This window comes from Lygodium microphyllum, chromosome 19 (genome assembly GCF_053477565.2).
Source record: "Lygodium microphyllum isolate KBCC chromosome 19, Lygodium_microphyllum_v1.1.10, whole genome shotgun sequence".
NCBI classification, from domain to species: Eukaryota; Viridiplantae; Streptophyta; class Polypodiopsida; order Schizaeales; family Lygodiaceae; genus Lygodium; species Lygodium microphyllum.
The window spans coordinates 68877963-68905347 of record NC_141153.1 but is presented as its reverse complement, the minus strand read 5'-3'; the positions used below and the strand labels follow the sequence as shown (position 1 = coordinate 68905347).

The following is a 27385-nucleotide window of genomic DNA, read 5'->3' as shown; positions in this document are numbered from 1 at the left end:
ACCCTTCTTGGGTTTCTTGATCCTAATGTAATTTTTTCCATATCAAAGTCATAGGATTTGTATATGATAGCTATGATAAGGTTTGTCAATTGATTTTGGTTGAGTCATTCTATGATACCACCAATTATTAACCCCAATGGAGCCTGAGTCTAATAATATTTATGATCCAACCAATTTGTTAGTGTGGCAACATATTTGCTCAATTAGATAGCACCTCGAAAGCTTGCACCTAGGAATCCAAAGTGCTTTTCTTGGGTGCCATGTTGACCTCTTGTTCAAAGGTCAAACTTCATGTATGGAATCCCCTTCTCGTTCTTCACTTAGTAGATCTTTGATAATTGACTTGAGCTTGATTATGGGGTAATTGTTAGAGAATTAAAGAAGTCCTCCCCTCTCTCTCTCTCTCTCTCTCTCTCTCTCTCTCTCTCTCTCTCTCTCTCTCTCTCTCTCTCTCTCTCTCTCTCTCTCTCTCTCTCTCTCTCTCTCTCTCTCTCTCTCTCTCTCTCTCTCTCTCTCTCTCTCTCTCTCTCTCTCTCTCTCTCAATGAAGATGATCTCTACTTTAGCAAACAGTGGCTCAATCACTCCTAAGTGTTTTTTATTTTACATTAATTAGTATTCCCCTCCTCCACTAGCCTTTGTTCATATGTGGAGGATAGGGAATATTACAACTACTATCCACCTCAATCTTACTCAAGTACTTAATCTAGAGACCCATTTATTTCTCAACTTGATTTATAAAATCCTAAAAGTGAGAGAACACCTTACTTTTCTCCTTCATGAAATACACCCATACCTTCATTGTATGATCATCAATAAATGTTACATAATACTTACAACCAACCATCGTCGATGTAGATTGTAGGCATGAGGTTCAATTTTTGTATTTTCATTCTGAATTCATAAGGTAGCATGTTATAGCTTGTATCACTTATAAGTGCCATCGTGAACTCATTGGAAACTAGCCTTGCATAGAGGTAGGATAGTGAAACTAAGGATTGATCATTGGAGGTAAGCTCGTCTAAATGGGACGTACTAGTTTTGCTCACATCTTACTTTGGTTCATGGTTGCAACTTATATGTTGTGTTTTGTGCTTTTCTTACTCTTGAGGGATGTATTTAAGTTCTCTATCAATCCTAGCACCTCATTCTCTACTTTTCTTTTTGTTAGCAGTTAAAGTTTGGGAGTGTTATAGTGGAGGTGTTGAGTTTAAATTCCACAATGGATGGACTTCAAGATTCATAAACCTCTAGCTTCTAGCCCCCTTTCACAAGTGATACCTAGGTGTGCACCTTGGTGGCCTTTGTTACTAAAGTTTCCCAAGTGCTAGGGATTATGCCTTAGGCACAATGAATATCACTACATGTCGGCCCTTTTTCATAAGTGATACCCTAGTGTGCACCTTGGTAGCCTTCATTATAGAATCTTACCAAGCTAATGCCAAGATATGCCTTAATTGAAATTAAGATCACTAGGTTGTTGGACCAAAGAGGTTATTTGATATGTCATAGTATCACCCAAGAAATCAAACTTGAGAGAGGATCTTGAAGATCTATACTATTCTCAATGTCCAAACACATATGTTACTTGCAACTTGTTAGTGTGTTGTAATCCAAAAATTTTCAATATTACCCAACAAATCAAACTTTATTGATAGAGGATCTCAAAGCTCTCTATCTATTCTGTGTTCAAACACATATGTATCTACTAGTGTGCCACAATTGAATTTTTTTGGAAAATAAATTGTGAATTTAACCTCCATTTCCTCCAATTTTCATGAGACAGCACATTCATTTTTTATTTTCCTCCTATGCTAACCTAAACTAGATGCCATTGTGTTTTGAGTGTGCCATCCCCTAACCAATCCTTTTTTGGCAATCTGATAGGAATATAGAGCTAACCAAAGAGTGCATTCTCCATCCATGTCCTTGTGACAAAACCAAAATGTTGAGGAAAAACAATGAATTAATAAAAATGGATATGAATGGAGCTCTTATCCCTTCAAGAGTTTCTCACCTAGGGTGCTTCTCTCCATACTCTTTCTCAAGAAAGTGGCTTTCTTTTCCTATTCTCAAGTAAGGAACCCAACAAGATCAACATCAAGAGAAAATTTTAGGTACTTAGCAAACTCATTCCTCCCTCCATTGTGGTCCAAATGATAGGAGGAATTGCATTTGGTGCTTGTCAATCCTTTCAAAGCCTCCAATGTCTTCTCACTCCAAGCTCCAATGCTCCAATAGCCTCCAAGCTTCAACTTCTACAAGAGAGAAGAGAGAAGAGAGAAGAAGAGGGGATAAGGAGAGAAGCTTCCCATCTCTCACACTCACTCATTTGAAGCCCCATGCATCACACACTCTCACTCTCTCAAAACTATGATGGATGGAAAAGAGGAGGATATAGTAGTCTCAAAAAGTAGGCATACACAAGAATGAAATCCTCATACATGCTAATATATATCCTAGACCTTTATGGCTTGCCTAACAACTTAACAACTTGCATGAGAATGAGGAAAACTTTTCGATTTTATTGTGATTAGTTCTTGTGAGTTGTGGACTTAAATTGAACATTCATTAAAACAATAGTTGGCACATGCAACACACTATTTAGTTTTTTGCTTTCACATGCAACACACATTCATTTGAGAAACACCTCTTTTAGTTTCTTGTCGTACGCTCGAGCATTCTCATGGGGGTCTTGATGTGTCACATTCAGAACACATAGCCAATACTAGCAACCTCTCTCAAGGGAAAATTCCCTTCGAAAGGCTACAAAGAATAAATTGATCATGGTTATGGTTATGGCTTCCAAACCATGATACCACTTCCTTTTAGAGTCATGTTGAACAACATCATGAGAGGTCCTTCATCCTAAATTCGACAATTAAACTTAATTTCTGGAACTTGCTGATGTGGAGCTTCGCATCTTCCTCTGTTAATCCATTAAAGATGGATAGAGGGAAACCTAAGGCTAGCAAATTCGTCGTACCTATAGGTGTTGCAATGGGTTGCACCATCATGATGACTAGGTTTGCTCTAGGGATTTTTACCAGAGGGGTTACACTCCCACTCAAAATAGGTAGACTTTGAGGAAGGAAAACGCTAGAGCTTCCTCCCCATGACGGACTAACTGGGATATTAATTGGGTCAACAAGACCTCTCTTTCTCAAGGATATTGAACTACTACGCTTAGGAGAATATCTCCTAAGGATCTCAACTCATTGTCTAGCCCTTTCGTCTCTTTCTTGATGTTGGATCTCAGCTTGACGGTGTCTATCAAGAAAAAATGAATCTATTTCAATGCTCTTTGGCATATACTGAACAACTAGTCCCTATTAGCCAAGATTTGAAAACTGCCACTTATCAATGGCTCCCGACAAATACACCACCTTTCAAGACCTAAAATGGGCCCGAAACTAGCTCTAGGGCTCTAGCTGGGCCTACTATGCTCACTAAACCACCCTCACAGCCCTGCAGCCAGAGCCTCTAAAGGCTACACATTGCACTAAATAAATCATGCATTTGTATTGATTTATAGTCCAACAGTTTTGCCCATCCAAAACTCCAACAAAGGGAGTATCTAAACATTTAGGTGGCTAGCACCTCGTATCACATGCACAAAGAGCTCCTTCCCAATAGAGTGATGTGGCTCTTATGGCTCTCTTACACCTCGAGGAGTAGCACCAGGATGCATCGTCTAAACATAGAACACAAACTTAACATTGTCCACTCTTTTGATAAAGCGTTCCAGGAGATATTTTTTCCTCACTTAAGAGTCCCCAAAGACAATCGTGATATCCTACAACTTAGGAATCCTCATATATGCTCATCGTTGGTCAACCGTTTTAGTAATCAAGTGCCATGCATCCATGAGATTTTCTCTTAATACCATGTTTAAATGTAGATGCATTGTGCAATGCCATATAGTGCTTTTCAACTTCTAGATCTAGTAGCTACTTCATAACGCCAAACCTTGTGGCCATTAAATGGGGGGTCAAACGAACTCCGATTGACGAATAGACACTTGCATTGGATTCCTGACATCAAAATGCATCTAGGAAAACTCCAACCCCTTGATGATCTATGATCATTCCATTTCGCCAAAACCGCCTCTTTTACGACTCTCGGGTCACTTTTGCGCTTTAAATTCAACTTTAAATTCAACTCTCATTACTAGTTAGACCTTACATGTAAACAATTAAAGGTGTTCAAAGAATATGACTCTGAACTAACCTATGTATCAAAGAAAGCACATGAAGGTAGTCAAACATCATTTGGCCCATTACCCATACAAGGTACATTTCCCACATTAGGATACATTGCAATAACCCTAACATAGTGTCACAAGTGATACGTATGAAACTATCAAGTCTATGGTTAAAGAAGACAATGGCTTCCAATGTATAAGTGGCAAGGAATCAACGTGTTGGTTGCATCCCCCAACCATGTTGATTCCATTGCTTGTGGAGCCACTATAGTGAGAAAAGAAACTTGCATTTCTTTTTTGTTTTATTATGTTCATCTTTATTTCAAATCTAAATGTTTTGCCTCAAGCTTTGATGTTGTAACTCTAGTATATATCCACGAAATGTTGCTACTTAAAATACATACTCAAATCCTCCAATAACCACCTCAACCATTAAATATTTCATTTGTGACATGATCGATGCACAAATCTAAAAGGCTTTCCTCCTATCCTCGAGCTTTAAATGAATTCAATTTAACTAAGGATACTTGCAAGTTCCTAAATTGCAACACCCTCATTCAAAGATTTCATAAGACTTTGTGAAAAGGTCTAGTAAATTCTAACCCTATCCAATGGGTGCAATATTCATGTAAAATTTTGAAGGAAGTAATGTGCATTCTATTTTAATGTCACTCGTAAGTCGATGTAGTCAAGACAATTAGCAATAATCTACAATACATTTTACGTATTGGTATTGAAAGAAAAATCTAAACCTTGAAAAATGTGGTAGTTAGATGTTAAGCCCTAAATGATGGTATCTACTATAATTAATCCCTATGTGGCTGAAGATTGATACCTTAACCTTATAACATGGAACATTGTCTTAGCCCAAGAATGTGGAAACTAGTATTAGCTTGGTAGCTAGATGATATGATACGCACATAGATTGACAAATATGTAGTACTAACTTTAGGTACATGCAACTAAGTTATTTGTTATTGCATGAGTATTGTTTTGGACTTGATCTGGTCACTTTGCATCATGGTTGAGCATTAGATAAATGGCATCTCAATATATGGAGTAAATGTAAAGGCTTGCAATTCTTGCATATTTATTTTGCTTTATGATCTTGTTAGTTAGTATGCATGCAAATTTTTAATAAGGCAAGATCTTGAAATTGTAAATGTTGTGGTTGTAAACACTCAACAATATTGAAAAGGGACAATTATCTTGATAATTTGGAAGCCTAACCAACCATTTCAATCATCTTATTGAGTTGCCTTAGAGATGTACAACAAGTTATAAGACAAGCTCTTGAAATTGTAAATATTGTAGTTCTAAAAGGCCAACAATATTGAGAAGGGATAATTATCTTAATAATTTGGAACCCTAACCAACCATTTCAATCATCTTGTTGAGTTGCCATTCGAGATGTACAATAAGTTGCCTTATAGAGCAACAATAGGGTGATATTATTGGTCCCCCAATGGACTTTTATAATCTAGGCAACTTAACAATATTTTATTAATAGTCAAACTACATACATCATATTACACGCAAATTTAAAAATTGGGGCATTTCTATCTAGTAGACCTAGTGATAGATGAAGGGCTCATAAAAGAGTGACTAGGGACCAATAGAGCAACATCCAAGGCATTGTATAGTTTTTACAAAATCCAAAAAAAAAAACAAAATTTACGTAGCTCGTTCACTTAATACACAACAATTTGTGTCATAACTTAACATGGTTTTGTATGAGTAAGGTGCTTATTACTTTTAGAGCCATCACTTCATTGGCCCATATCTCTAATTTTTGTGATATTTGGCACAAGTCATATATGGTAGCAATTCCTTATTTGAAAGCCTATGAATCATGTTTCATTTGGCTATCTCAGAACACGGGCCCCAAGAGGCCATTTCTAATTCTCCAATTTGAAGTGCATTGCCCTTGAGCTGGGTAGTAGTTCTTCCTAAAAACAAGTCCAAACTCCCAAAATTTCTCAAGCACCTGTAGATTGTTTTGTTGTATTTTGCATAATAATTGTTCCAAACCATCAAAAAAGCGCATATTTGGGTCTTACACATGTGCAAAGCCAAAATGAACCTAACAGTAGAAACCAAGTCACATCAAACATCTAGTGAAGGGTTCGAGATAGATCCATTCATCTCAAAAGGAAACAAGCAAGAATGTTTAGGCCTGTAATAGATCTAACAGCTAAAATGAAGCAATATGTAGCTTACATTAATAGCATATACTATAGAGAATAGGAATAATCTATGAACTTGAAAAAGGGCAACAAGTTGAAACTCCCTTGACTCCTCAAATCTCAAATAAGGCATTTGTTTTTGTGTTTATCCATCTTGTAATCTTCAGTAGCTCATTGAAAGACCCTCAAATACAAGGACAATGGAACCCTTGTATTTGTGGAGCAAAGAACAGCCTATTAACAAGGACAATGGAGCCCTTGTATTTGAGGGTCTTTCAATGAGCTACTGAAGATTACAAGATGGATAAAACACAAAAACAAATGCCTTATTTGAGGAGTCAAGGGAGTTCATTTTGTTCCACAAATACAAGGGTTCCATTGTCCTTGTTAATAGGCTGTTCTTTGCTATTAGATTTGACTCTTATGCACAGGCATCGTACTCTTGATGAACTGTATCTTCTAAACATTGGGTCTCGTAGCCATTTATGCTCTGTTGTTCATTTGGTTGTTTCGCTCCAAGTATAATTCTGTGGCTACTGTGCTCTTGATAATGTGTATTCCACCAACTCACACAACAAAGACTTGCAATCAGTTGGATGCAGCTCTCCCATTGTAATCAGCCAAAGGGGCAAAGAGACCAGCATTATTTAGATCTGCTTTCTATCTCAATACCTGAAAACACGGTTTTACAAATCAAAATGTGTGGGCATGCACAAGCATCCCATACTGCATTTTTCAAAACTGAAACACAGTTGGGGAAAAAGTATGGTGAATCCTTCATGCTGGGCAGCTCGACTGGTAAAGAGACATTAAAGCTGAGTAATGTGTACACATCACATCAGGAAGCAGATAGTGTTACAACTTGATAAAACTCGCCTGCTGACATAAAACTACTGCTTCATCAGCATTCCATTTAGGTTTCAATTTATCATAGGAATCTTGAGGTATTCTTAGAGCAGTGCATACAGCACTTGGGCAACAATCACAATCCCGGCTCAAGAAGCTTGGATGTAACCTCAAACCCCATGGCAAACTCTCAACTTGCTCCCAAACAGTGTTTGATTGTGGCTCCGCTGTATGTACCAATCATTTGTATTTTTCCATGATCCTCCTTGCTTCTTCCAGTGTTACATCAGGTGTCCTGTCATTTGAGGGACCCCCACCACTCCCTTGATCATCATCTTTATTTGATGACAAGAAGATAAAGTAGCTTACACCTCCAATCGCCTGCATCAAACCATCACAAATCTGTGACTACGTATTTGTTTTGGACACAGCACCAAAGATCATGTTTAATCTGTAGAACTGTTAGTTCTTTTTAATGGTAACTCGTGTTTGAAACTTCCAACATATTTACCAGAATAAATAAGGCCACTGAGAAAATTGACTTCAGCACATATGTAAAAAGTAATACGCCTATAACAGCCACCCCTGCCTGTGCCAGAGGCCTTGGCACAGATTCCTGTTCAAAAAACATTACCTCTTAGAACCACTTAAAAGTAAAGACCAACATTAAGTAGTAAGGCAAGTTCAGCTAAACTAGTGCAGATAACCAAATGTCCAAAAAATACGTTCAGGCATTGTCAAAATAGAAATAAAAACTAACTTAACATAGCAGGGCATGATCCTGTCATAAGACACCACTAAAAGTCCATAATCAACAAAAAGAAAATGATGCAGCCAATCATATGCTATTAATACAGAGAAAGACTGCCATGTATTTGCTGAGCTGAAGAACAATGCCTGTGGCAACAAGAGAAGATGATCCAATAGCTGTATGCACAGACCAATATCAACTGCCGAGGTTGGACCTGGAATGTGATCATGGTTTGGTAGGCAGGAAAAAGATTGTGAGACAGTGGCATGGGCACCACTGATGGTAACAGCATGAGACTAGTCCCAAGTGCTTAATTTAATTGTCTTCCAAGTATAATTCCAACCATAGGTCATTCACTCGGTTCGGAGTCTAAATCTACAAAAAGGAACAGCTGTCCATCTTTCCAGCCAGCAGGGTGTCATCTTTAGGCATTGCAGACCTTGCATTTACAATGTTCCTGTGTAAGGCGGCCTGATTTTTTGTCTTTGTAGGTTGCACTGCCATTGAACAGCCACTGTGCAGGTTGTGTTTTGTGCAGCTCTGCTTCCACCTGTCTGCGTTTTCAATATGGGAGGTGCTGCTTCAGCTAGGTGGCATCAACTCTTGCTGATTGGCACCCTACAGGTGCTGACATCATCATTTGCACACCTGTACTCGCCATTTTCAGCCGGCCATCACAGTTCCAAGCACTCTTGATCCATTTTCAGCCCCTGGTTGGCTGTGTTTCCAGGCAGAGGACCTGTTTCTACTTGCATTTTCTGCTCAGCACACCTGCCTGGCATCAAATCGGCCCTCCCACCTCTGACACTCCCTGTCTACACTGCTGCACATCAGTCTTTTGCTGGCAAGCAGACTGACAAACCCTGAAGCAGGTGGGAAAACTCTAGAGCAGCAGTCTTTTCTTTTTCGTGTGTGTGTGTGTGTGTAGAGAGAGACACACACATACACACACATACATTCATACATTTGTGTGTGTGTACTCTGTGTGTGCCTTCTTCTCTAGAGCTGTCATTCTCTTCTAAACATGCTCATAGGGTGTGTTGTGATGCTCCAGGTTCCTCCTTCAACCTTCTCCTCAACTTGAGATAAGCATGCATTGATCAAATCAGATGAAGCATGAGCCTGGCAAAAAGGGAGTCTTAACTTCTCCATGCCTAGTTACATGTTGGTGACAACAATTATATGGATATAGCTACACAGCAGCAATGTGATACAGAGAGAGACAAGGCCTTTGGGTCTCATGAGTTCAAGAGGCAAAGGGGGATTCTGTCATAGTGCAGCAAATGCGGAAGCATATGGACAAGACTAAAAGAAAATGAGCACAAGAGAAAGGGAGAGAGAAAGGAGATAGAAGAACATAGAATGAATGCTGAAATGAAGAGGGCAGATATGCAAGGGCTGTTGACGTATCTCCTCGAGCTGTTTCTCTCCCATCAGCACCTGAAAAGCAAGTGAATGGGGCAGAGGAGGAAATACATACAATAAAATAATGCAGGCGGCTAGCAAAACTGGCCGACCTGATCAAAAAGCTGCCAACTACATCAATAATGAATAAAACAATCAGTGACTAATCCTCCAGCTGCCACGAGGCATCATCGCTTGCATGAAGGAACTGCCTGCTGAAAATGCCCACTGGCTGATGGGAATAATGAATAGTGCCATCCAAGAGAACTGACTGCACCAATAGTAACCTAAGAAACACTAGTCCAAGGGATGACTGATCTCCAGCAGATTCGATGTGAAGAAGAAACGGTATAAAGTTTGGACGTTCTTCAGGCCCAACGTGTGTCTTGATAAATGCGCTACAAGCTGGATAACATCTCACTGTCTCCTATACTTTTGAAGTTGTCTTACAGAGGTAATTGCCGAAAGGACGTCTTTAGAGATGCATTGAAGAGGTGCAAAATAAGCACTGGCATCATCCAACTCCCATGTAATAACTGCTTCCTCATAGTTGTCACAGTCTCAATCATCTAGAAGAGGGTCTGGAATAGGGGAACACAAATAGCGCCTGAAACCACATACCACGGGTGCTTCTGCATACACCATGCTGTCATAACAGCACTCCAAGTTAAGTAATGAGGACTAAAAAGCTTATCAACAATAGAACAACAAAGAGGAACCATTGGAGAAGATAAAAATGGAAGATGAAGACAAGAAGATAGGTATAGAGAGAGTACAGCCAAAACACAACACAAACTGCACTTGGCAATTGTTCACGCACTGTTTCAAAAACAGCTGATCACAAAATGACTGCTGCAAAAGGATAAATATGATCAAACACAACTAAAGAATGAATATTACAGCCAACAGGGGTGAAGACATAGTCACCCAGCTGCAGAGACAATAAATGCAGCAAATGCAAAGGCAGTTAATGAAAACCCAAACTGGAGAAGCATTAAATGCAGGCAGACTAGAATGAAATACTGCAGAAACACAAAATGCAGGCAGCTGATGTCAAAACACAGGGTTCAAAGGGCTGAAGATTGGCTGATTTGGAGCAGAAACTGATCGCCAAAGCAGCAGTAGACAGAAAAGGACTGATCAGCAATGGAGAAATGTAAGAGCAAACCTGCAATAGCAAGAAACAGCACCAAAACATTGAACATGGACGTCTGATACCATGTCAAAAGTGGGTGCAGTGATGGAAGTGTGTAAATCTGCTGTAATAGACTGCACAACACGAGAGAAGAGAGAGACTGCTGCAGAGTCAAAGCAGAAGCAAATAGAGAAAGAGAGCTGAGAGCAGGCACAGTAATCGAGGAGTTCAATGACTCAGAGCTGAACAGTGTTTGACAGTAATAGTGTGAGAATGAGTCGTCGGATAGGTGTGTATCATTGTGGTACACACAAAAGAATAAAAGAATGTATTTATACTTAGGGTACGGTACACTTACACCCGTTAGGGTGGGTTCACATGTGTGAAGTAATATATACACGGGAGAGCACGTAAAAGGCCTTTACACCCAACAACCTCCCACTTAAAGGTCCTAAGCGAACCTTTAACCAACTCCCACAAGTCTAATGCAATGCTCATGTTGAGCCTTTGCAAGACTTTTAGTCAGAACATCTGCAGGGGTATCCTGTGATTTGATATTAGTCATGGTGACTAGACCATAATCCAGAACCTGTCTGATAAAATGATACCGAACATCAATATGTTTGGTACGTGCATGAAACATGGCATTCTTAGCCACGCATACTGTCAGAGATCATAGCCTGTTTCAGGCAGGCAGGCAGCAGGCAGCAGCTGCACAGTCCAGCTGCACAGTCGGACTGTGCAGTCGGACTGCCACGTGGCAGTCCGACTGCCTGCAGCTGATTTTTATCAGGCTGCGCCTTATTTTGGCGCCCCATCCTAGGCAGATTTTCGCCTATTTATTGCTGACGTTTTCAGCAGTCTGGCCACTATTCTCTGTCGCAGATTACAGACCGGTGCCGTGCAGATCTCTGTCTCTGTTCGCAGATTTCAGACAGCAGACAGTGCAGACTGCAGCAGACTTCGAGGTGGACAGCAGGTCGCATCGTCGAGGTGGAGACACGCAGTCCAGCACACTGCGCCCGTGTATATCTTTGTATTCAGCATTCTTTATACAGCAGATCTTCAGTGTACACTGTCTCTTTCTCTCCCTTCTCTCTCTGCGTTCTCTCTCTCTCAGTCCTACGCTTCCGCACCGCTGCACTCTGACATGGTATCAGAGCAGTGTTTGAGGGCTGACTGAGCGCAGAATCAACCTGAAGAGGAGTTTCCATCGCGACACAAATTTGCGTTTTTTGCGTTTAAGGGCAGACAGGAGGGCTGCGCCTTGGAACAAGGCTGAAACGAGTGTGGGCGCACAGGAAAGGAGTACAGGTGGTGGATTTGCTGCTGTTTACTGCTGTTTGTCGCGGAGAAAGTTTGAGTTTTCAACCTAAAAGTGCAGGTTTTGCTTTTTCATCGCCTCCGGCGGGTGAAGGAGCTTCGGGACGCTGAAGAGCCTTAGCAGGCTGAGTCTACTCAGTCAGAGGGGGCTGCTTTTGCGTTTGAGAAGGCATTGCAGGTAAAGATGTCTACAGAGATGGACTTGGAGTTCCAGGCGATTATGGACCGGAAGGTGCCTGTCCTACCGGCTCTTCCTACAGATCAGAAGCTCGACGGCGACAACTACCGCATTTGGCGCGTTATGATGTTGGCCATTCTGGAGTCCTATGATTTGGCGGAGTTGGTACAGGAAGATATTGACCGGCCCTCGGTAAGAGATGAGTCCAAACTCTCTTCCGATGCTCGTACGGAGTTGGCCAGGGCCCAGTCTCATTGGGACAAACTGAATGCCAGGATTCGATCCTTTCTCTTTCTATCATGCACTACAGCCGTGATCGCTCACATCGAGCACTTGACGGTGGCTCGTGAGATATGGCTGGAGCTTGATCAAATGTACAATCGGATGACCCTGATGAAGAGGGTTTCTTTGGAGGTACAGATGCGGACCTTGTCCGTCAATAAGTCTTCTTCGCTAAGGGAACACATTAACAAGCTAAGGCAGCTACAGATGCAGGTTCAGAATGCGGGGAAGCCGATCTCCTCCGAAGACATGGCGATTACACTATTGTCCCAGTTGCCGCCACGATTCGGTACATTTTACTCTGCCCTTATTGCTTCAGGGCGCGAGTCTACTCTTCGATGGGAGGAGTTGGTTCCTATGGTCTTGGACCAAGAGGAACAGTTAAAGGGACAGAATGCTTCCAAGACGGAGGCATTGACAGGTCAAGCCTCTCAGAAGAAGGGGAAGGACCAAAAGAAGAAGAAGGGGGACAACAAGTCCAAGAAGGACAAGGAGAAGGACAAGGACAAAGACTCCACATGCCATATTTGTGGAAAGACTGGCCATTGGAAGAAGGATTGCCCTGACAAAGACTCGAAGGACACCAAGAAGAAGGAAACCAAGGATTCTGGAGCGGTGGCTGCACCCTCATCAGCTGCATTTCTACATTTAGTTGTCATTGAGGACGCTTCTTCGAATGCTTCTGATGCTGCGATGGCGGCTTCCCAATCTCGAGAGTGGATCATTGATAGTGGTGCCTCACGGCACATGACTCCTTCATCAGATGGTGTTGCCCAGCTGCGACCTTCGCGTGGGCAGGTTCTCATTGGAGACAGCTCTTCTGTTTCTATTGCAGGTCGGGGTAAGATGCAGCTTATTCCGGATGGACGAGGTGGCACCCATACTTCAGAGGTTTTGCATGTACCAGGATTGGGGTACCATCTCCTTTCAGTCCATAAGATTTGTTCCCTTGGTCTTCTGGTGGAGTTTGACAGTTCTACAGTGCGAGTCCTTGATCGTGAGTCGAGGAAGGTTCTATCATGTGGATATGAGGAGAACGGCATTTACAAACTGAAGTCTTCCACTGCCCTCTCTACTCTTCTTCTTACCTCACAGTCACAGTCTGAATTATGGCATGCTAGGTTTGGTCACCTGAACTATGACTATCTTCGGAAGGCGTCACGGGGACAGCTTGTTCGAGGGTTGCCGGATATAGTGGTGAGCCAGCAGCCACGTGTCTCCTGCATAAAGGGGAAGCAGCATAGGGATGCCATTCCCCACACCGCTTCGCGGCGGTCTACTTCACCGATGGAGTTAGTATCTACGGATCTATGTGGCCCTATGAGGAATGAGTCCCTGCGTGGGAGCTCGTACTTCATGCTGATCGTGGATGACTATAGCAGGATGACATGGGCCTACTTTTTGGCACTAAAATCAGAAGCTTTCTCGCACTTCAAGGATTGGCTTCTCTTTGAGGAGAACCGATCAGGCCGGAAGTTGAAGACCTTGCGATCCGACAAGGGAGGTGAATTTGTCTCTAATGAATTTGCTCGGTTTTGTGCAGATAGAGGAATTCACCAGGAGTTTGCCAATACGAATACTCCACAAGAAAATGGTATTCTCGAACGGAAGAACCGCAGTGTGATCGAGATGGCGCGCACCATGATGGAGCACCGACAGACCCCCCAGGTTCTGTGGGCCGAGGCTGTGGCTACTGCAGTCCACATCCTTAACCGATCTCCTACTTCGGCCGTGGAAGGGATGACTCCATTTGAGGCGTATTTTGGGTCGAACCCAGATGTTTCTTACTTTCGGGTCTTTGGGTGTGATGCCTATGTTCACATTCCCAAAGGTCACCGTGACAAATTCGAAGCGGCTTCCCGCAAACAGGTATTTGTTGGCTACAGCTCCCAGTCCCAAGGCTACCGACTCTATGATCCCGTCAAGCGGGATGTTTATACTAGCCGTGATGTGCGGTTTGTGGAGGTTCCGGCTTCTTCAACGGGGGAGGAGCATCCCGTTCTTGGAGATCCAGGGGAGAGTTTGGCTCCTTCTACAGTTCCACTGGAGCCTGTGCCGTTTGATTATGATTCTGTTTCTGACACAGAGTCTACTGTTCCACCGGATCCTTCTGAGGAGTTACCACCGGTGGACATTCCAGAGTCTTCCACTGATGGAGAACGACGAGGGGAGGTTCGGCCTCCTCCTCGCTGGGCCCGTGACACACTCCGTGATTCAGGGATCGAGGGGGTTCCTGAGGAGTGGGGACCGCAGGATGGTCCGCGGCGGTCACGGAGGCACCAGGCGCATTCTTCGGAGCTTGTTTGCTCCAATTATTGTTTGATGTCCCGAGTTATGCAGGATCGAGAGCCCACCTCCGTGAAGGAGGCTTTACAGTCCGCCCCATGGAAGAAAGCTATGGAAGCTGAGTTGGAGGCTATTGAGAGGAATGGCACTTGGTCACTTGTGCCACGCCCCCCGAAGAAGAAGGTGATTGGAGTCAAGTGGGTCTTCAAGACCAAATATCTCAGTGATGGTACTTTGGATAAGCACAAGGCTCGCCTTGTTGCTAAGGGTTTTGCCCAGCGCCCAGGGATTGACTGTCATGACACCTTTGCCCCTACAGCTCGTATGGCAACCATTAGAGCTGTTCTTGCTTTGGCTGGCCATAGGAGATGGCCTGTTTATCAGCTGGATGTGAAGTCGGCCTTCCTGAATGGTGATTTGAAGGAGGAGATCTACGTTGAGCAGCCTCCTGGCTTTGGTTCTTCGGACGGGAAAGTCTACAGGTTGAAGAAGGCCCTGTATGGTCTCAAGCAGGCCCCGCGAGCTTGGAACGAGAAGATTGATTCGTTCCTCCAGACTCAGTTGGGATATCGGCGGTCCAAGGCCGATCCGCAGCTGTATGTTCACACTTCCGAGGATGGTTGTGTGCTGTTTGTATTATATGTTGATGATTTGATTGTCACAGGTGATGATGCACAGCAGGTCCAGGAGACAAAGTCAGCTTTACATCGGACGTTCGAGATGACGGATTTGGGGCTACTCCATTTCTTTTTAGGACATGAGATTTTTCAGTCTCAGAGGGGGATCTTTCTCTCCCAACAGAGATATGTACAGGAGCTCTTGGTGTCTTTTGAGATGGAAGATTGTCGGGCCCTCTCTACTCCTATGGATCCGAACTGGAAGGCCACTTCCCACTCAGCTTCTCCTTTGGCGGATGCTTCCCGCTATCGACAGTTGATAGGGTCTTTGATTTGGCTTCTCAACACCAGGGTTGATCTATGTTTTGCTGTTGGGCTCTTGGCAGGGTTCATGAGTGAACCTAAGACGGTGCATTGGCAGGCTGCTCAGAGGATACTTCGGTATCTGAGGGGGACGTCTGATTTGGGGATTCATTACCCCGCAGGGATAGATGGGTCAGATCTTGTACTTGCAGGTTGGAGCGACTCGGATTGGGCCGGTGACGTGGACCACAGGCGGTCTACAACAGGTTACTGCTTTACTTTGGGTGCAGGTGTTATTTCTTGGAGTAGCAAGAAGCAGCCCACGGTAGCCCTTTCGTCTACTGAGGCGGAGTATCGGGCCGCGTCTTCCACCACATGCGAGGTTGTGTGGCTTCGGAGACTGTTGGAGGAGCTTGGGTGCCCCCAGACTCGTCCTACATTGCTGCGATGTGACAATGAGAGTTGCATTGCCTTGGCGAGGAATCCTGTTTTTCATGCCCGGACGAAGCACATTGAGATCCAGTACCACTTCATCCGAGAAAAGCTTTTGGATGAGACCATCACTGTGGAGTATTGCAAGACGGAGGATAATCTTGCGGATTTGTTTACGAAGGCGCTTCCTCAGGCTCTACTTCGGCAACATTCCAGATCCCTCAGGCTTCTGCCCTGTCCAGGCTCTGTGAGGGGGTGTCAGAGATCATAGCCTGTTTCAGGCAGGCAGGCAGCAGGCAGCAGCTGCACAGTCCAGCTGCACAGTCGGACTGTGCAGTCGGACTGCCACGTGGCAGTCCGACTGCCTGCAGCTGATTTTTATCAGGCTGCGCCTTATTTTGGCGCCCCATCCTAGGCAGATTTTCGCCTATTTATTGCTGACGTTTTCAGCAGTCTGGCCACTATTCTCTGTCGCAGATTACAGACCGGTGCCGTGCAGATCTCTGTCTCTGTTCGCAGATTTCAGACAGCAGACAGTGCAGACTGCAGCAGACTTCGAGGTGGACAGCAGGTCGCATCGTCGAGGTGGAGACACGCAGTCCAGCACACTACGCCCGTGTATATCTTTGTATTCAGCATTCTTTATACAGCAGATCTTCAGTGTACACTGTCTCTTTCTCTCCCTTCTCTCTCTGCGTTCTCTCTCTCTCAGTCCTACGCTTCCGCACCGCTGCACTCTGACACATACAACACTTTGGCTATCACATCTAAGTACAGGTGTTTTGGTGGGCAGCCCAAAATCCTTGACCAAATGACCAAGCCAAACTACTTTTGAAGCTTCAATGGCTGAAATATATTCAACCTCAGTGGTAGAGAGTGCTACTATTTTTTGCAATCTAGAGCATCAAGAAACCGCGCCACCCGTCAAGGTAAAGATATACCCGCTAGTAGACTTGCGAGTATCCAAGTCACCTGCTACATCTACATCACAATACCCTTGCAGATCAACGTACTCTTGCCATAGCAAATACATTTTCTTTGTGTGCCCTTAAGGTACCGTAAGATACATTTCACTGCTTCCCAATGTGCTTTGCCAAGATTTGACATGAACCTGCTTACAACTCCCACTGCATAAGTGATGTCAAGTCTAGTGGCAACCATAGCATACATGAGTGAACCACAAGCTGAAGCATAAGAAACACCCTTCATAGTACTGGCTGCCTTATCATCTTTTGGGCAGTCTACTTTGCTAAGCTTAAGATAGGGTGGAAAAGGTACACCAAGAAGCTTAGCATCAGCCATAGAAAAACGATCAAGTACTTTGCTTATGCACTTTCTTGTGAGAGAAATAAGAGTTGTTACTCTCTATCTCATGTTACACGCATGCCCAAAATATGTTTAGCTGCACCCAAATCCTTCATAGAAAAGGCTGAATTCAGGTGCCTTTTCAATGCATTAATCTGGCTTTTATGCTTACCAACAATAAGCATATCATCCACATAAAGCACAAGTATAATAAGGCTCCTATCATCAGTCTTCTTAATATATAAGCAATGATTTGCACTACTCCTTTTAAAACCATGTGAGAGTATGAAGGCATCAAACTTTTTATACCATTGTCTAGGAGCCTGTTTCAAACCATACAAACTTCTCTTAAGCTTACATACCAAATGCTTCTTTCCATGTATAACAAGGCCTTCGAGTTGTTTCATGTATAACTCTTCTTCCAAATCACCATGCAGAAATGTAGTTCTAACATCCGTCTGATCAAGTTCAAGATCCATAGATGCTACAATGGCAAATAACATTTGAAGAGTGGTCATTTTGACAACAGAAGAAAACACTTCTTGAAAATCAATGCTCTCCTTTTGTGTATAACCCTTAGCCACAAGTTTGGCTTTGTATTTGGGTTTGCCATCCACACATTTGATTTTATAGACCCATTTGTTAGAAATGGTTTTTCTATCCTTGGGCAATGTAACCAAATCCCAAGTATCATTTTGATACAATGACATCATTTCTTCTTGCATGGCTAGCTCCCACTTTTTCTTTAACTCACATGATAAGGCCTCTTTATACATAAGAGGCTCACCTTCATCTATGAGTAAAATGCAGTCCGATGAAGGATCAAATCTTTCTATAGGTCTTCTGACACATGTAGACCTTCTTACCCAATGATCTGTGTTATCAGGTAATGGATCCATATCTAAGGGAATGTCAATGACCTCATTGTTTAGCTGCTGAACTACATGTTCAGGTTGCTGTAATACAATTTCAGGTTGCTGTATTTCATTTTCAGCCTGCTGATTTTGGTGCTCAAGTTGATGTTCAGCATCCCCTTGCTGCCCATTTTCATATTGCTCAATAATGATACGCTGATTGTCATAATCAGCATCAAAAGGAGCTGAATTTTCAATGGCTGATGGCTGCTCAAGTGACTAATCATGCTGATATTTAACTTTCTTTTTGTCTTTAATCATTAGATGTTACGTTTTTCAACAGCTTTGACTCATTGAATACCACATCCCGGCTGTGTAGCACCTTTTTATGCTTGGAACCCAAACTTAATAGCCCATTTCACCTTCATCTCCATAACCCGTGAAGATGCCTCTATGAGATTTCATGTTAAGTTTAGTTCTACTATCAACAGGTACATGTACATAGCATTCGTAGCCAAAGACTCTTAAGTGGTCATATGAAGCAAGTTTGCCAGACCAAACCTCTTCAGGGATGCCACTTTCAAGTGCACGATGTGGATATCGGTTGCAAATATGCAACGGAGACTACCATCGAAGAGAAGCCTCTAAATCCGCAACACAAGGATGATGATTAGTGATGGACCCATGTTGTCAAATGTGAGATCCAGCGGCCTTTGATGCTGACTCCAACCAAAGGTGGAGATCATCAAATGTTGAAGGAGACAACCAGATGCCAAATGCAAGATGCAAGCACTTGGGGGTGATGTAGGCTGATGAGGATGACCTCTCAGAAAACCAAACGCAAAATGCTAGATGACGCCTAGAGCAAGTGCACTGTTGCTTGATGAAGGAATGGGCAAAAACTAATAAATGCAAGGTCCACCAGCCTCTAGAGATGATGACATCAACAGAGGATGTGACGCCAAGTGATTAGGACTGTCCACAAGCTACAAAGGCAAATCAAGGGGCTATGTAAATGATGCCAGGTGAGTGGAGACTGACGCTTAGGTGGAGGAAGCTATCACTAAGCTAGGGATGCTCACGCCAAGCTTAGATGAGTTGTCGCCAAGGTGGAAAAGCCAACACCAGCAAGATGGGCACCAAACTAAACCTAGTGCTGCAAGTGACAAGGCGCCTAAAGAAGATGATGGAAGAGGAGAGGAGAGAAGAAAGTCTCAAAAGAAGTAAAAGAGCGTGGTGAGTACTAGTCAAGAATGAATGGGAGATGTCGAATATATATGCATGAGCAGTCATGAGTCTCGCCCATAGAAGTCTCTCAAATGGAGCTCGAACTCTCTCAAAAGGTCCTAGAAAACCTTTTTGGGCCTGAAAACTGAAACCAAAAATGAAACTGAAGAACAAAATTTGTACGAAATGATGTGGTTTCTCTGTGTGTTTGTTGTACAATTCCATTTATATTATGTAGATGAGCATTCCTTTACATTATGTCTCATGCAGTACATTTTTGAGACACCAACTATAGGTAAATGTTTCTATATAATAACATAAAATTCTCACTTACCGCACCTATGTTTAGAGATAGAAGGGGAAGGAAGAGAGGGAGGGAGACAAACAGACAGAGAGAGTGAGAGATAAAGAGGGGGCGGGTTGAGGGGGAGGGGTAAACACCATCACTTTAGCACTAGTAGTCATTGTCTATCATTTTATGTATTTTAGGCAAGTTAGATGGAAGGTACGTCAATGCATTTCCTTTTTGGCACTATGAGCATTCTGGTCAACTGACCTAGGTAACCACATATCATGCACCTCCGTATGCAAGGCATGGGCATCATGGCATTGATGCTATAGTGAAAGCACCTTTTATTGGCTAGCTTTGAGGAATGTTATGAATCACTTTATATGCACATGAATTGTATATCAAAAGGTCAAGTTTGAGTGATACAAGGCACTGTGTTGTTACAGCCCTTGACTATTCTTGATAGACCGTGGGACAGCATAGTCATGGATTTTATCTTTGATCTTCCTAGGACTATGTACATTGCTGAGAACCTTAATGTAGACGATGAGGAACAATTAACTAACTTACTGAAAGAATATCAAGATGTTTATACCTGAAACTATTGCCCTTAAGGGCATACCACCTCAAGTTTCCACCCACACAACCCCTCTTAAGAATGATGCCACATCTATTAAGCAACAACCCTATCCTACGAATCCTTAATACATTCATCGTATCAAAGAAAAAATCGATAAGTTACAAAAAGTGGAATTCATCTATAAAATCGAGCATACCAATTGGGTGTCACTAATCGTTGTGATACTCAAGAAGAATGGAAAAATCCGTGTATGCATCAATTACAAAAAGTTAAATGTTGTAACGAATAGAGATCACTATATGGAAGGTGATTGCTGAAACGCAAGTATCTTTCAAGGTTCCAATTGTACGAGCAGACCATGGCGGCGAGCATTGTTCTAAGTTGTTTGGATTTTGCAAGAATCATGGTATTCGAGTGGAGTACTCCCATCCAAACACACCATCTAAAAATGGTGTGGTGGAGTGTACCAATCAAACCATGCTCAAAATGGCCCGATCAAAAGCATAGGTGTTTACCTCATTCCCTTTGGGGTGAGGTAGTGGCTATAGCAGTTCATATCCACAACAGTAAGTCCTCTACTTCAACATTGAAGGATATAACCCCTATGCGGCTTTCTTTGAAAATAAGCCTTCCATTTTTCACTTGTGCATCTTTGGATGTGATGCATATATCCAAGTGCATAAGAGGAAAAAAGGGAGCATATTCGACCCCAAGACAGAGAAGCTTATCTTCCTAGGCTAAAATAAGCCGTCCTCCTCAGATAGGGTGGTAAATAATCTAAAATTCACGAAAATTAAAAATGCATACTTTACAACTTTAATCTTGGACATTGGACACCCTATTGGCCCAAAAACACCCTTTGCAGTATTTTTTTATCTTATATTACAAGTGGAAAGAGTACAACTGAGATTCTCTAATCTCTTCCACTAATCCAAGTACCTCTTATTGTTAAAATTGACTAGTACACCTCCAAACCAATTTGCCCCTGTGAAGAAAACTGCTAGGTTATCCACTAAGGAAACATAGAGTGTACAACCACAAGAGAAACACAAAGAGACAAAGAGAGACACAGAAAGCAGAATTGGGTTTGTGCTTATGGGACACAGATACTCTCTAAGAACGCATTTCTATTTAAAGAACAAGTTTGATTCATTAATTACGTGCGTTTTGGGGCTGTTTAAGTAAAGCTAATGCATTTTTAGCTCAACACCCCCTCTCAAGCCCAACAACGACACCACAAGAATGAAGGTTAGTCAAGCCCTTTTTCTTTATCTTTTAACCCAAGGCATCCCACCCCTAAGCAACCAGAGCATCGGACAAAGGGTACATGTCGACTGCCCAATGGCCTACTAAGACTACAAAGGTGATGGTTATTTTACTAAGAGAGTCAAAGTGATCACCCCAGAGAGGATAGGGTATCGGACAAAGGTTGCACGTCGAGTGCCCAGTGGCCTACCAAGCCCTACAAAGGCAAATACCTTAGGACTGACAATGGGGGAGAATATGTGTCACGTGCCTTTGAGCAGCTATGTGACGAGAGGGGTATTAAGCGTCAATTGACCGCTCCCTACACCCCATCCCAGAATGGTTTGGCTGAGCAGATAAATAGAACCATCCAGAAACATGTACGCAATATGCTTAGCCATGCAAGCCTACCACAGAGCTTTTGGGCTGAGGCAATCAATACAGTTGTGCATGTCATCAATAGATCACCTTCTAGTGGTTTGGATTTCGAAGTTGCAGAGGAGGTATGGACTGGGAAACCTCCGTCTTATGTGTATCTATGTGTCTTTGGATGTGAGGCATTCTACCATGTGTCCAAGGACAAGCGGACTAAGTTGGATCCTAAGAGTGTCAAATGCATTTTCCTTGGCTATGAAGATGCAGGCGAGATGGGTTACCGCCTCTGGGATCCGCAAGCATGGAAAGTCATCCACAGCCATGATGTAGTTTTCCATGAAGATAAGATGCATAGGCAACTTGAGAAGGTGGTAGAGATACGCAAGGCTATATTCCAAGAGAAGCCACATACTTCTGCACAGCCAATTGGACAGCTTGCAATAACAATTGGTACACATGGCCAAGGTGTTGGACATGATACTAAACATGCAACAAAGCTTGCAATGAGACAGTCTACTAGAGCTAGGCATCCACCTGATCGATTTGAACTCTCAATGCATTATGTCTTAGTTACAGATGCAGGAGAGCCTCTTACCTATGATGAGACTATGTGCAGGGGTGATAGTCACTCCTAAGAAAGGGATATGCAATCTGAGATGGACTCCCTATATAAGAATATGACTTAGGATTTGGTTGCATTGTCTAACGACAAGAAGGCTTTGCCATGCAAATGGGTGTACAAGCTGAAAAGTACCCCTGGAGACCCCAAAGCCAGCTTATAAGGCAAGACTTGTTGCTAAGGGTTTTAAACAGGAGCATGGAGTTGACTTTGATGAAGTCTTTCTTCCTGTGGTCAAGATGACCACACTTCGCTTGGTTTTGGCCTTAGTCGCACAGCTTGACTTGGACATGTATCAAATGGATATCAAGATTGCATTCTTGCATGGGGATTTATCTCACACATTCTTGGTATGCACATTAAGCACGATAGGCATCAGGGACTACTCTGCCTCTCACAAAGAGAGTACATTCATAAAGTCCTTGAGCATTTCCGCATGCAAGACGTCAAGCCTATTGGCTATCCATTACCTTCTTATGTGAAGGTTTCATAGGCCGATTGTCCGCAGACACATGAGCAAAGGGCCGAGATGGCCAAGATCCCTTATGCATCAGCCATGGGCAGTTTGATGTATGCCATGATAGCCACTCGTCCAGATATTGCCTCTGCAATTGGTGTTGTGGCACGCTATATGGCTATACCTCGCAAGAAACATTGGGATGCCGTGAAGGGTATCATGAGATACCTGAAGGGGGCAGCAGATATAAGTATTTGCTATGGTAGCCAAGATATAGGAGTTGTGGGCTATATAGACTCTGATTATGTAGGACATACAGATAGTCGAAAATCCACTTCTAGCTATGTATTCACCTATGCTGGCGGTGCTATCTCTTGGATGTCCAAGGTTCAAAAGTGTACAGCTCTCTCTACCACTAAGGCCGAGTATGTTGCAGCCACTGAGGCTTGCAAGGAGGCCATATGGTTGAGTTGTTTGGTTCATGACCTTGGGATTGATTCTATACCTACACTGCATTCGGATTCTATGAGTGCTATTCAGCTAGCCAAGAATCCGGTTTTCCATGCGAAGACAAAACACATTGAGGTGAGGTATCACTTCATATGTGGAGTCGTGGAGGACAATTCTGTTGACCTTGTTAAGATTTCCACTGATAAAAATCCTGTCAATCTGCTCACAAAAAGCCTCACTACTAAGCGCTTTGCATTCCTCAAGAGATTGATGGGCGTTGGATGAGATGACGTTTTTCCTCATCCTGTTGTACATGTATACATTGTACTGTCTTTTCTTTTTCTTTTTCACTCCTCACTGGGGCAGATTTGCCTTTAAGTGGGAGATTGTTGGGAATAAAGGCGCCTCTATCTAGTCGCCCGTGTATTACTACACTGATAGTACCCACCACTACACACTGCAGGTGGTGGGCACCCATCACCGTCACTTTATTCTTTATTCTTTATTCTTGTACTGACAGTTTGAATAAAGGAAGGCCTGGTCACACATTGTGACTATTGGAGTTCCCATTTGGTTTCTCTCTCTTTCTTGCTCTTACTCTCCCGCCATAGCTCTTCGAAGCAAGCTTCGATCCTTTTCACCTTTCAAGTTGTTGATGGCTTTCCCAACGGTATTCCTTGCCCTACTTGCCCTAGCTGTCCTAGGAGCACCTAATGTATTAGATTCTCCCCTAATAGATTTGCAATTGATCTTAGTTGCATTGCAAGTAAACCCTCCTCCTTGGTGGTGGCATGTGGAGGAGGATCCTAGCCATCAAGCTCCACCATTTGCTTAGCTCTTGGATTTTCCTTGGTGTCCATAAGAGATGCCTACGTTGTTGCATGGCTAATATTTGGGTGGGAGGTGGCCCCCTTGTGGATGTTCCAGTGTGTGTGCATAATGAAAAAAAGTTGCATGAGACCACAAGTTTCAAATTAAAAAAACAACAGCAACAACAACAAGAACAACTCAAAGCAACGTTTTTAATGAATGTATTTTTGCATAATTTTTAATCCTTTTTTTATTTTCATTCTTTACCAAGTTTTTCAAGTTTTAATTTTTGATTGTGTTGTTGGGAAGAGGGGCAAATTGGCAATGGGACCAAACTATATTGGATGTTTTTGCATCTACCCAATACTAGATTGCTTCAAAAGTTTGTAGCTTGCACGATGCATTTCCCTTCAAGGTTATTTCTAATACAAATATCTAAAAGTGAAAATGAATTTTCAGTTTCAATTTCACCATTTTAAACCATAGTCAAATCTCAACTTCACAACTCTCTTCGGAATTTCCATCTCACCATTTCCAATTGAGCACGTCATGCACTTGGTTCATTCAAATCATCTTTAGCTACCATGATATCGCCCTTCTCAATCGGCAACATCCACTTGGTCACATTGGCAAGATTCTTTTGTCCACTTGAGCCTAAGTGTGTGTTCAAAAATGATTAAATTAATCATTGTCCTCCTAACCATCTAGCTAGATTGCCCAATTAACAAACATATGTCCAATAATTATCCATGTAAGCCCCTTACTACTTAGATGCTTACAATCAATTCTTAGGTCACTGAGTTATTGGCTGAATAGATAACACACTACTCACCCATGCCACCTATTGTTGCTCCTTACACACTTGTGGCGCATGCCCTCCCTTGCCTTCCTAGCCATGTATCTATGTTGTTTGTTGCTTGTGCTGGTAGCTTGCCTACATCCTATTGAAACAATCATGTATAAATCTTATACGATATGACAAACCTATGACTCAACATCAAAACAAATTACTGGCAAATACCCAAAAGTCATGCTTGAAGAACTATTTAACTCAAAGTAATCAATGTTGATCAAGTTAGAAAATGTTAGAAATAGAATAGCAAAAGTGCACAAAGAAAAGTCATTACCAACACCATTGGACCCAACACTCAAAAAATGCCCCTTGAGCTTGTTGGATTTTATTAATTTGAAGGAAACAAAAGGCTTGTACAATGATTACCACTATCTATTCTATGTTCATTTTTCTTCTCAATTTGATAAAGATTAGTCTAGCAAATGTAAGTTTGCTGCAAAAAGGATGGCTCATTTGACAAGTGCAACTTGACATTTGCCCATTTCAAAAAAAGTTTGCTATAGTGTGGTAGCATGCATAGGAAGAAGTCTAGCACCACAAACATCCTTAATGCGCACACGTGAATATGCATGTTGTGATTTAAAGTACGGGCAATCGACACTACTATTTGTTTCATTTGTAACTCTGCCACTATTTCACATGCTCGTCATGGGTGTTCCCAATTATCCATCAAATCAATAATAAGGCCCATGCTGCCATTCTTGAAAGAATAATGGAGATTGAGAGCCCAAAAGGTAACACCATGGCTTAAGCAACTTAAACAACACCCCAAACAGACTTGAGAAAGTATCTCATATCTAGCAATGGTGGTTTAGTTGCACAAGGGTTCATTTCACATGTTCTAAAATGGGTTTTGAGAAACTCAAGTCCCTCATGATCATACAAGTGAGCACCTTGGAGGGGGGATTTGCACCTGGAATAACCTCCACCCAAAGATCCTCCAAATGAACATAAAGCTTCTTACTTGCATCATTGACCTACCTCTCATCTCTATCTTGTGCACTTCAACAATTTGATACAGTCCTGACACCTTGCAACCCAACATGCAGATACTGTCCCTAGGGCTATAACCACATGTGGCAATTAATATTATACATAGACCATTCACTGTGCTTGACTGATTAGAAATCATACTATCCTTGCTTTAGATGTTCTTAACAAGATATAGAAGTCAATGAGTTATCCTTCCGACTCTGCTGAAAACTGCAGTTTCACTGGATGACATAACGGCCACTGGCAGCCAAACACATTTGTTGCTCATGGCATATGCACATGTATTAACGGCCTGTGATGTGCTCGGAGGTAAAATATAAAGAAAACATTCCATCCTTTCTTCAATCATGGAAGAACTTATTATATCCATATGGCACTATACTGCAAGTACTTATAACTTTAGCTAAAAGTGTGATTCCTTCATTGAAAAGGTCAAAGAGGAAAACTAACAGGCACAAGCTTTGTTCCAGCCTCGAGCACATCCCTTGCAGTCTTCACCGCAGTTCCGATGGCTGCCAAAAAGGCAAGAAGCAAAAAATCAGAACTCAGTAATGAGGCTCTGTTAAACACAAGCACTACTTACAACATTGGATGCCAGCTTTATGAATGGACAGATAATTGGATGCCGGCTATATGAATGGACTGATAAAGCGATAGGACATGCCAGCTATATGAACGGTCAGATAAAGCGATAGGCCATTACACACACACACACACACACACACACTCTCTCTCTCTCTCTCTCTCTCTCTCTCTCACCTCGGTAAATGTCAGATTTCTCAGCAACAATCCGGCATCCGGCTTGACGAAGGGCCTGAACTCTCCGAGGCCTTGTGCGATGCGGTCTTCTTCTAGAGCCACACAGAACCGATGAAGACCGGACGGGCAGAAGCACAAGGTTTGCATGCGAGAAGGCCACGGATGGGAGAAGGGCGGCAGCCATTGTCTCCTCTCAGGATTATTATTTGATGTTGCTGCTGCAGGAGGGCATATCCATCCATCCGGCCGCAGGTCATCTGAATGTTACTTTTGTGACACGCGGTGAAAAATTTCACCCGTGGCGACGACTTATCCGAACTTTACCCACCAATTGTTCTCTGAATCACTCTACGGAGCTTTAAATTTTAATTTTTCTGTCCTCTTTTTTCACAAAATAATATATTTGGTAGCAGCCTGCAGGCTTTTTAAAAAACCTTCCATTCAAAATTTTTGAGGTATCTTTGAATCAATTTACATGCATTTCCCAATTTTTTAAACTAAGGTTTAAAACCCTCTTTTTTGAATTTTAAATGTTTTTTTCTAACATTTTTGCAGTTCATTTTACCTCAAACCTTGGTTTTTCCTGAGCATTCATTTAGTCACGAGCTACGAGCCATTGCCTA

General features: G+C 42.6%; 1 protein-coding gene across 1 annotated transcript; it reads right to left on the bottom strand.

Annotated features, from left to right (window-relative positions):
- Positions 1-6992: 6992 nt before the first annotated feature.
- LOC148019993 (uncharacterized) lies at positions 6993-27055 on the bottom strand. Its single transcript, XM_087700238.1, has 4 exons — positions 26763-27055; positions 26454-26515; positions 7747-7851; positions 6993-7616 (listed from the first exon to the last, which is right to left on the bottom strand). Exons 1-4 carry the CDS (start codon positions 26944-26946, stop codon positions 7476-7478), a joined length of 492 nt encoding a protein of 163 aa, XP_087556364.1. The 5' UTR covers positions 26947-27055; the 3' UTR covers positions 6993-7475.
- Positions 27056-27385: the final 330 nt, after the last annotated feature.

Coding starts and splice junctions, on each gene's coding strand:
- LOC148019993 (XM_087700238.1), bottom strand. CDS start 26,946: ATGGCTGCCGCCCTTCTCCCATCCGTGGCCTTCTCGCATGCAAACCTT. Junction 7,852..26,453: donor CTGGAACAAAGCTTGTGCCT/GTTAGTTTTCCT, acceptor TTTTTTGAACAG/GAATCTGTGCCAAGGCCTCT. Junction 7,617..7,746: donor CAGTGGCCTTATTTATTCTG/GTAAATATGTTG, acceptor GGTTTGATGCAG/GCGATTGGAGGTGTAAGCTA.